The sequence below is a fragment of the Suillus subaureus genome, assembly GCF_016647635.1.
Source record: "Suillus subaureus strain MN1 chromosome Unknown BJ212scaffold_1, whole genome shotgun sequence".
Taxonomy (NCBI): Eukaryota; Fungi; Basidiomycota; class Agaricomycetes; order Boletales; family Suillaceae; genus Suillus; species Suillus subaureus.
Window position 1 is genome coordinate 544,200 of NW_024538557.1, and position 9,709 is coordinate 553,908.

Consider the following 9,709-nt stretch of genomic DNA (forward strand, 5'->3'; position numbering starts at 1 on the left):
TATCATGCAAGCCTTTTCTAGTGCATCCAGTGACCAATCCCAGATACCTGCACCGTCTGACCACAAAGAACGGAACTAGAAGCTATGGCTACTGACCCATCGAGTGTCGCAAACCAGCGAGTTGTTGAAACCCTTGCATCTAGATTGCGGAGACGGTGAGTTTAAACCCCCAATCATACCCCCTACATCACATATCATGACAGGCAAGTTGTAGGTTCCCGCGAAACTGCGCTCGAGACCGTCCTTGTCCTGAGACAGGTCATCTCAAAAGTACGATTCTCTAATATCGACCAACTTGTCGAAATCATCCGATCCGTTGGACGAAAACTCGTGGAAGCACAACCTAAAGGTTCTCCAATTCTGTTCCACATGGTTTGGCATCTCATCATATTGTATCATCGTCAGAACATACGGTTGGGAACACCGTACGGAAAGTGCTACATCATATCCGGGAGGAATACCACACTGCTTCGCAAGGGACTGCGGTTGTGTCGACATCGAAGGATACATTGTCGATCGCAAAGTTCGTGTTGCAGGGACAACCACGGAAACAGAACGTTCCACAAAAGACGACTTTGAACAAGTCGCAAGTCATGTTGAAGGAGAACGACGAGGATGATCCTGATGCATTTGCTCGAACGCTTAAACCTGTTCTTATGGAAGCCATCCAGGACGTACTGGATGAGCTGGAAACAGTATATGATAATATCTCAAAAAATGCAAAGGATCATATACATTCCGAGTGAGTTTATTGTGTTCTGAGGTCGCTTGATTTGTTGCTGAGTTCAGATAGCGAGATAATCCTGATCATCGGAAAGTCAAGTACCGTTGAAGCATTTCTTAAAGCTGCAGCGCCCTATAGGAAATACACTGTTATCGTTGCAGACACTGCACCATCGTTCGTACCTGATATTTCCTGCTATGATCTCTAGTCCTCATCGTACATCAGATATAGTGGACATGATATGGCTCAATCTCTATCATCCGCCGGCATTTCAACAGTTCTCGTTCCCGATTCATCCATCTACGCACTCATGTCTCGCATCAACAAAGTCATGCTTGGCGCCCATGCGATACTAGCCAACGGTGGCATGTTTGCAATAACAGGATCTCTGCTTGCTGCCACGGCAGCTAGAGCGCATAGCACCCCCGTTGTTGTTTGTGCTGGACAATTTAAACTCACCCCGCAATGGAATCTGTATCACGAATATGGCGCGCTCGACTTTGCAGATCCAAGTAGTGTGCTAGGTTTCGAAGAGGGTAACCTTGTCGATAAGGTTGATGTGGTCAACCCCTTCTATGATTATGTCCGACCAGAGTTGATCGATGCATTTATTACAAACGAGTGAGTAATTATTGTATGCGGGTTTTATTCTCTCCTCAACGTGCCATATAGCGGAGATCACCCTCCATCGTCGGTCTATCGCCTTATCAAGGAGGCATATGACGATGAGGATTACGAACTGTAGCAGAGTCATGTAGACCAAGAGCGCTGCAGACGCAATGTATTTGCACCACTTGGGCACACTGCTCGCCGATCATTTGCTCTTGGTGCTCAATATATCGAAGAAAGCGTCTTGGGGGAGGTCAACAGATCCAATGCGCTTCATCTTCCGCTTGCTCTCCTTTTGATTTTCCAGATGTTTCATTTTGCGCTCGTAGTGGCCTATATAAGGAATTTCATGAGCGGCAGGGAATATCGGAGATCTGTTTATGTATGTACCTCCGTAGAGTCCCAGCGGTGACGTCTGCACGCATTGCTGATAAAGTCTCGCGAGCAATAATTTTCTTGCCGATCGCAGCCTGTATTGGAACTTCGAATAGCTGACGAGGGATTACTTTATCTGCGATGATTTTCAACATCAGCACGTTTGAAGGGAAAACGTCATCACGCACGAAGTTTCTTGACCCACTTTCGGCCAACTTCGTGTTGAGCCGACCGATGGACTACAAGAGCGAGTGCGTCCACTGGTTTCCCATTCAAAAGGAAGACCATCTACATGATGTCAGGGGAATGTGTAATGTAGATACTTTCACCACGCACCTTCGCGAGGTCGCTGGCTTTATACCCGCCATCTTCATAGCTACGGATATTTCAGCATTCGTCCCTGTTTATATCGCCAGTACTCACTCAAAACTGGCATAGCCTGAGCTCCGGCTCTTTAGTTGATCAAAGAAATCTGTGACAATTTCACTGAGGGGAAGTGTGCACGTCAAGATGGCTCGTGCAGACGCTTCTGAGGTGCTTCCTGAATCCAGGTATCGGTGATCAAGGTTCTCGGCACGGTGCGCAAAGCAAAGGTTCATCATCTCCCCCATATATTCTGATATTTCAGAGATCAGCGAGATCGCTTTCGCCAACTTTTCGGAGTGCTGACCTTCAGGCACAATGATAGAAGCGTTTACAACGGGTTCTTGTACTTGGTTCACTTTGCTAGATGTGTCTGATGTGTCCGGGAACTCCGTAGGATTGCTGATTATAACCGTTTTGTCTTTGTATATGACTTTTGATCTTCAGTGATTGCTCGAATACAAAGCTAGAGTTGTCACATACTTTTATATGGAACAGTTGGAGCAGTTATTATTATGTTTGCATCATATTCATCTTCCAGACGCTGTCGAAAAACATCCATGTGCAGTGTCCCGAGGAAACCAAGGCGACACCCTTGCCCCAGCGCGGTAGAGGACTCGCGTTGGATAGTCACGCTCCTGTCCGTCAAGGTAAGCTACGAAAGTGTAAGAGTAGGGCAGGAATTTGAATATCAAAACATGCCCTCTTGATGGATTCTTCGAGCTTGATGAAGTCATTGCTATCCACTGGGAATACGCCGGCATAGACCTAGATAAATAAGGAACCGATCGTGAAGATTTGATGTTGGAAACAAACCATAGCCTTAGACGGCTGGAACCCAGGCATAGGATCAACCAGCACACCGGCGCGATGGAGTGTGTCTCCAATATGAGCTAAGAGCAATAATCAGGATATGACCAACAGAAAATAGTGGCTGTTATTCTACCTTCGGAAGATTCTTTCATGTTGCACGCTATGTAGCCAACTTGTCCAGGCTGTAGACTCGATGTTGGGACCTCTTCAGGGTGCATCACGCCGACTTCAGTGATCTCATATTTCTTTCGGGTATGACACGACGCAATCCTGTCCCCTACATGCCACTAAGTGATGAGGGCAACGCGCGAAGAGTACATAAACCAACCTTTTTGAATGATACCATCCTGAATGCTGACGAGGGAAATGACACCCCTGTAACGGTCATATCTAAGGCATTACTTGAACCACAGAAGGGGAAGTACAGATAGACATATACGGACAGTGAGTCAAACATAAAGGCCTTGAGAGGGGAGTGTATATTTCCAGAAGGAGGTGGTATGCGGTCCACGATAGCTTTCAGAACTGCTTCTACTCCTTGGCCAGTTTTTGCAGATATGTGGAGAATTTCACTCGGATCAATGCCAAAAGTTGACTGAAGCTGAGCGGCCATTCGTTCCGGCTGTGATGCGGGCAAGTCAATCTGCAAAGTCGGTTGGCTGACATCATATTCAATAGTCAAGTGAGATCTAACCTTGGTCAAAACTGGGATGATCTTTAGCCCTCGTTCCTTGGCGATGTGAAAGACGGAAATCGACTGCGCCTGAACGCCCTGCGAGGCAGTCTACCAGTAGTAGAGCGCCTTGACACGCAGCCAAGGATCGTGAAACCTCCCAAGCAAAGTCAACATGGCCCTGTGAAACAAATGGTGCTAAGTCCCTCGTCAAGACCAAGTATGAAATTTCATTACAGGGGTGTCGATGAGATTCAGCAGGTGCCGTTTTCCATGAGCCATGTGTATCATGCTGAGCTTCATCAGTCAACCATTTTGAGAAGAGAATGTGACGCAAACCTTGCTGTCTGTGCCTTGACTTCGCGAAGTTAATCATCTTCAACGGAAGTAGATCTATAACTATAGATGGCCCACCGGTAATACCCCGCTCGCGTTCCACCTTTAGCTTGTCTAGGACCTGCTGGTTAATTCCCGTCGACTTCATTTGAATGGTGCCAGTGAGCTGAGTAATTTAAACATGAAAACCAAGGTTTATGCACGAAGCGACAGACCTCTAACAATCTACAGTGTTATATCTCGTCAGTAGAGAAACTTAATTACTTTGCATAGAAACTCACCTATCTGCCAAGGTTGATTTACCATGGTCTGTGAGCAAAATTCAGAAGAGACCATGCAGACCAAACAATAAAACTACCAATGTGCGCGATAATAGAAAAGTTTCTAGCGCGGTTTAACACGTATAAGCTTCAACTCTGGACGTATACTGACGCTTCATCATCGTACCTAATGACTTCGCAAGGAAACTCTTCCATCCTCAGGGACTTTGGTGTAACAGCCAGACATACTGCAGTAGAACTCAGGTGCCTTGAAATTGACCAACGGACAGGTTGACGGCGTAGCAACACCTTGAGACATGCATGCCGCCAGCCAGGGAGCATTTCCCGAGTGCGAAAGCCTGAATTTCGAAAACGTCAAAATAGCCAGTCACGCTGACTAAGCATATAAGTATTAAACGTCTTCTCCACCATAATGTCACTGCAGGAGGCCTCAGATGCTCGAAAAGCGCGTTTGATCGCCCTGAGAAACCGCAAAGAAGGCATATCGACTGTATCAAATGGGTTCGTGATGATAAAATTTCAATGCTGCATAATCTTAACCAGCCACAGAGATTCTGTGCTTCTCAGCAGGAATTATGATCCTGAGACAAGGACATTGAAGAAGCACTCAAAAAACGACGTTCTGACCACAGATACCGTCGAGAAGGCTATTGAAGGAGTAGCTGAAAAGATCATTGCCGAGGATGAACGGCAGCGTGCCCAAGAACTTGTATGCCGATTAATACCACGGTGAACCCCCGCGTTTGCAGCTGCTCATGTTCTCTAGGACGTATTCAACATCGCCCCGAAACGGCCAAACTGGGACTTGAAGCGCGAGATGGAAAAGAAACTTGCGAAACTAGAGCGAAAGACTCAAGAAGCTGTCCATACTCTCATCCGTCAGCTTGGTATTTCACCCCGTCTTTATTTTCAATTGCTCACACTATGTCAATAGGTCAGAGACTTGCTTCTCAAAAAGGGCAGTCGGACGACATTCTAGGGGCAATGAACGCGCAAGAGAAAGCATTAGATGTCGAAGACCAGCCGTCAGACGAGGATGATTGAACAGGTTCTTTCTCTATCCCGTCCATCGCACCACCTCATGGTCATGGATCTCAGTTCTTCCTCTGTATGTGAGCTGAATATTACCATAGTGCTGCGGCTTCCATGCGAGCAGTTTCGTGCCACAATTGGCACAAACACGTCCAGGCGTAGCTACCTTGCTTTTGTTGATCACACTCCCTTGATAACAGAGAGTTCCGCAATTAATTGAAGCAGTCAAAATGGCGGGCATGTTCCTTGTACCATGTACATTACCTTTGCAAATCGAAGGAGGGCAGCTATCCAAAATCGGTACCCTCACCAAACACATGAGGTCCTGAAGCGGTTTGCACTTGGAACAAGATATACTGTGAACTTGACGTAATCCCTTGGTTGTCTATCTGGAAGACTTTCTCTCTACTTTAACTGTCTCTGATGTCAACCGAGGCCCAGAAGCCAGTCTCGTCGTTTGTCCACGTCGGCCACATGTTGCCAGCGTGTGAGTCTGTTGTCGTACTGACAAGATCGTTGTATTCAGTCCTCTCTACAGATTGTGCGTGCCGAAGATATTGAATATCATCCTCTGAGACTTAGGTTATTGCTCCAGTTATAAGCAATCTGGGAGACAGTGCTATACGGTATGATATGATTAATTCGGTGCTGGGCTCTGTGAGTGGCCTTCTGCGTCCGGAAGCATCATCATCGTCTCATCTCATTTCATGCCGCCTTGATTCCTGGTCCCACCGCCTGAACCTTCTGCAAAATCATTTTCCTTCGCATCTGTCCAGTGAGTGAGCTTGCAGCATGATACTCTAATATCGTGTATGCGCAGTTTTTTCGTCATTGCCAGAATTTTACGCCATCTATATCCAATTAGCATCTACTAAATACATATCCCTCTAACTCTAACACCCTACATAGCGATACTTAGCAAGTTACTCTTCTTAGTGACGAAATTATAGAACAGGAGATAATGATAGAGGTTCTACTTACGCAAGAAAGCAACTGCATGTCAGCTGATATTCCAGGTGTTGTGCAATCCAACTGTGTCGTCCGCACGATTGATTGGACCGCTAGACGCCACCATGGTCTCCCGATCGTGGAATCCATTGACCATATCGCCCTCACCTTTGCCTTCCAATGAGTTTGCGGCCAACTTGTTTTTGACGTTATCCGCACGGAGCAATTCCAGTTGATGCAAATACTCCTCACTGACACCACCAGTGACATATTCCCCTGTGAATACGGAGCAATCGAAAGTTGGAATGGACGGGTTGAATTGTCGCACAGATGCGACGAGATCAGGAAGAGTCTGGAACACGACAAGGTCTGCACCGATGGCCTCAGCTATTTCCTGGGTGGTGCGCCCGTATGCAACAAGTTCTGTCCTTGAAGGCATATCAATACCATAGACATTAGAGTACCTAGCAAATGTTCGTCAGCAATGCGACGGTGGTTGGTAGAAGGAATTACCTTATGGGTGGAGCACAGCTTGCGACGATGACCTTCTTTGCGCCAACATCCTTCGCCATCTGGATAATCTCTTTTGAGGTGGTGCCACGAACGATGGAATCTGAAGCCGTGTGTCAAGGTAAGACTAGATGATTTTTCAGTCGTTCCACAACTCACCATCAACAAGAAGAACATTCTTCCCAGAAAACTCCAAGGCCATGGCATTCAGTTTCCGTCTGACATTTTTTCGTCTTTGAAAAGTACCATCAATATTGTGGATTCATGAAAGTAAATATATCTGACCTCATTTGCTGACCTGGCATAATGAACGTCCTACCAACATAGCGATTCTTGATGAAGCCTTCTCGGTAGGGCAAATTGAGCTTCTGAGCAAGATTCAAAGCTGCAACACGAGATGTGTCAGGAACCTGAAACCATATCAGAACAAAATCGTGGAACGAGGGGAACCACTGACAGGAATGACGACATCCACTGTGATGCCGCATGCTTTCAAAACCTTGTCAACTTCGACCGCAAGCGCATCGCCCATGGCCATTCGACTGCGGTAGACACTGATACCATCAAGCACTGAATCGGGGCGAGCAAAGTAGACAAATTCGAATATATCAGGTGCGAAGGTCGCATGCTCTGCAACATGTTTCCTTGAAACTCCTGACCGAGTGATGATCACTGCTTCACCTACCAGTCACCGACATCAGTAACTGCGGCTAATGGTAGAAATAGGGACTGACCAGGCTTCACATCCTCCCATTCGCTAAACCCCAGAGCATCAGCAACAATACTCTCGCTTGCAAAAAGGTAGTCTTTTCCAGAGTTGCTACGTCTGGAAGCCATCCCAACGGGTCGTATGCCATTCGGATCTCTGAACGCAATGATCCCGAAGCCAGCAAGCATTGCAACACATGCATATGCTCCCGTGCACTGCTTCATAAGGCCTCCAATGGCATTGAAGATGTCGTCTTCGTTTATGCGAAATTTGCCAGTTTGCTGGAGATTGTTGGCAAAAAGGTTGAGTAGGAGCTCGGAATCGGATGAAGTATTTATATGTCTGTGTGCAGTAGCGTCCATATATTGCAGGAGTGAAGGGCCATCTATGAGGTTCCCATTCTAATCACCTTCAGTCTTGAGTGACAAATCTCGAAAACAAACTCACATGCGCAAATACAATACCATAGGGTGAGTTAACGTAGAACGGTTGAGCTTCAGCGTGGTTCGAACTTCCAGCAGTTGGATAACGAACTGCAATGCGCTATATCAGATAATCGTCGGCAATACCAGTTTACTCCCGAGTGCTCACCATGGCCAACACCCATCCCTCCAATCAATTTGGAAATGGCCTTCTCATCAAAGACATCACGAACCATACCGTTGGCTTTGCATTGAAAGAATCGGCCTTTTGGGCCACAGGTCACGATGCCACACGCATCCTGTCCCCTGTGTTGCAGTAAAGAGAGACCTTCACATATATCTGGTGCTGCATCCACCGATGGATCATGAAGCAGGAGCCCTAAAATACCACACACTAAATCGGAGATCCGTCAGAGGATCTGGTACTTGACGATCAAGAAGCAAACTCACTCGCGTTGCAGGGGTGAAATGAAAGAGAACGTGCAAGCTGGGGCGATGCCCGTTCGCGTGATAAACGTGCAAGTACTACTATCGGTCACAGACCGAAAACTGCCTGAAGAAAAACTGGCATGGTGTTTTATCGCTCTGCCGCAACTTTGCCGTGATAATCTTTTCCTTGATAATTATTATGTAATCTGACCTCGGTCCGTACATGTACGAATTCAAACCACACACGTGGGTCGCAATTTTTTGGTCCTGGGTAGTGTTGTGGGCAGAAGAGTCTGCCATTCTGCCAGCTGGTTTGGCAGAACTGGTTCTGCTTGGCAGATGACAGAACTCTGCTGGCAGAATCCGGCAGAATGTCAAACTACAGGGGATCACAGCGAAATTTAAAGGTATTCCAATAGCCACAGCACAAACGCGTGAATTACGATGCGGCTGTGAAGTATGAGACATTCTCCGGTCCAGAAATTTGCCAACAATCACACGCTTTACTCCCATTATAACTACATTTTCCTCAAGAATATCCCCATAATTCCCAGTTAACCCTCTTCACCTTATAAGGCATGTATATAGTCGATCGACTCAGAGCAACTGGACTTCCCGTAGAGTAGGAATTTTTTCAGTAATACAGCCTGTTTGTTGATAACCTCAAAGCATATAACCTGTGCCGCGCACCATTTTCACGCGGACAAGCTGACGGATTGGCATGGTGGGAAAGCCTCGCCACAGTCAGTGCCGACAGACATCCTCTGAAGGCACTAGCAATCACCCTCTTATATATTGTTCCCCATGCTGCCGACGTCGAATGCCTCTTCTCGGATGTGGGTAGCGCTCAGTCTCCGAAGCGCTGCAATCTCACGGTAGACACATTTGAAGCACTGGCAAAGATTCAAGCAAATCTTCGTTACCAAAGGCCGTGGCTAATGGCAGGCCGATTCGTCGACGTCATGCGCACATGCACACCAGCGCCCAGCTAGGAATCAACATCGATGTAGCTGCCGATCTAGAAGCCAATTTTGCGTGGGCACCACCACTTGCGCCTCTGACTCAGAACATCGATGACGATCTTGCAGGTTCTGAATCCATATCACTTGACGAGATCGATGCAGCATTTGCACTATTGGAACATGAGAAAGAAGCCATGGAACGAGCACTGGATGATGGAAACGAAGTGTTGGAAGGCCAAGTTTATGGTTTTGCAGAATTAAAGCATGTTGACCGAGGTCTTCTACCGAAATCTGTTGACGATGAGATCATGGTAGTTGATCACACCTCACACGACGATGGACAGTGGGATGTGGACATGCTGATGTCTTCTAATTATGTTTCCTAGTGGTACACACAGCCCTGTAGCGCCTTGATAATTTTGCCAAGTGGCAGAAGTGGCGGTTCTGCCACTTCTGCCAATTGTGCTGGCACAATTGCTCGCAAATGATTATGCCCCCAGCACTAGTCCTGGGACCTGAAACA

At 46.9% G+C, this 9,709-nt stretch overlaps 5 protein-coding genes across 5 annotated transcripts; 3 read left to right on the plus strand and 2 right to left on the minus strand.

Annotated features, from left to right (window-relative positions):
- Positions 1 to 84: 84 nt before the first annotated feature.
- Positions 85 to 1,469, plus strand: BJ212DRAFT_1474108 (uncharacterized protein; the record flags this gene model as incomplete). Its single annotated transcript, XM_041339041.1, has 6 exons — positions 85 to 155; positions 204 to 349; positions 406 to 742; positions 794 to 898; positions 950 to 1,345; positions 1,397 to 1,469. The coding sequence occupies 6 exons, from the start codon at positions 85 to 87 to the stop codon at positions 1,467 to 1,469; spliced, it is 1,128 nt and encodes a 375-aa protein (XP_041199744.1).
- Positions 1,470 to 1,538: 69 nt separating this feature from the next.
- Positions 1,539 to 4,369, minus strand: BJ212DRAFT_1443120 (translation factor GUF1, mitochondrial; the record flags this gene model as incomplete). The annotated part of the gene is made up of 19 exons (XM_041337779.1): positions 1,539 to 1,666; positions 1,755 to 1,844; positions 1,897 to 1,996; positions 2,045 to 2,084; positions 2,132 to 2,324; positions 2,379 to 2,504; positions 2,555 to 2,726; positions 2,774 to 2,839; positions 2,888 to 2,964; positions 3,018 to 3,161; positions 3,213 to 3,274; positions 3,328 to 3,527; positions 3,579 to 3,668; positions 3,795 to 3,854; positions 3,958 to 4,059; positions 4,105 to 4,108; positions 4,175 to 4,202; positions 4,236 to 4,277; positions 4,309 to 4,369. 19 exons carry the CDS (start codon positions 4,367 to 4,369, stop codon positions 1,539 to 1,541), a joined length of 1,785 nt encoding a protein of 594 aa, XP_041199745.1.
- Positions 4,370 to 4,586: 217 nt separating this feature from the next.
- On the plus strand, positions 4,587 to 5,218 carry BJ212DRAFT_1257884 (cwf18 pre-mRNA splicing factor-domain-containing protein; the record flags this gene model as incomplete). The annotated part of the gene is made up of 4 exons (XM_041329898.1): positions 4,587 to 4,675; positions 4,718 to 4,883; positions 4,941 to 5,052; positions 5,109 to 5,218. The coding sequence occupies 4 exons, from the start codon at positions 4,587 to 4,589 to the stop codon at positions 5,216 to 5,218; spliced, it is 477 nt and encodes a 158-aa protein (XP_041199746.1).
- An 800-nt stretch (positions 5,219 to 6,018) lies between these two features.
- BJ212DRAFT_1451682 (phosphoribosyltransferase-like protein) lies at positions 6,019 to 8,602 on the minus strand. The gene is made up of 9 exons (XM_041338831.1): positions 8,246 to 8,602; positions 7,965 to 8,189; positions 7,821 to 7,906; positions 7,399 to 7,774; positions 7,122 to 7,345; positions 6,950 to 7,074; positions 6,824 to 6,897; positions 6,668 to 6,767; positions 6,019 to 6,618 (listed from the first exon to the last, which is right to left on the minus strand). Coding segments are annotated over exons 1-9 (1,623 nt in total). The 5' UTR covers positions 8,247 to 8,602; the 3' UTR covers positions 6,019 to 6,206.
- Positions 8,603 to 8,849: 247 nt separating this feature from the next.
- Positions 8,850 to 9,707, plus strand: BJ212DRAFT_1309153 (uncharacterized protein). Its single transcript, XM_041333915.1, has 2 exons — positions 8,850 to 9,060; positions 9,116 to 9,707. Exons 1-2 carry the CDS (start codon positions 9,029 to 9,031, stop codon positions 9,570 to 9,572), a joined length of 489 nt encoding a protein of 162 aa, XP_041199748.1. The 5' UTR covers positions 8,850 to 9,028; the 3' UTR covers positions 9,573 to 9,707.
- Positions 9,708 to 9,709: the final 2 nt, after the last annotated feature.

Bases quoted from the DNA above. Each gene is read 5' to 3' on its own strand.
- BJ212DRAFT_1451682 (XM_041338831.1), bottom strand. The intron at 7,907-7,964 runs GTGAGCACTCGG...AGCGCATTGCAG, and splicing joins AGGGATGGGTGTTGGCCATG to TTCGTTATCCAACTGCTGGA. The intron at 7,075-7,121 runs GTCAGTGGTTCC...ATATGGTTTCAG, and splicing joins CAGTGGATGTCGTCATTCCT to GTTCCTGACACATCTCGTGT.
- BJ212DRAFT_1309153 (XM_041333915.1), top strand. From the start codon at position 9,029: ATGCTGCCGACGTCGAATGCCTCTTCTCGGAT. The intron at 9,061-9,115 runs GTGGGTAGCGCT...ACACATTTGAAG, and splicing joins TCGAATGCCTCTTCTCGGAT to CACTGGCAAAGATTCAAGCA.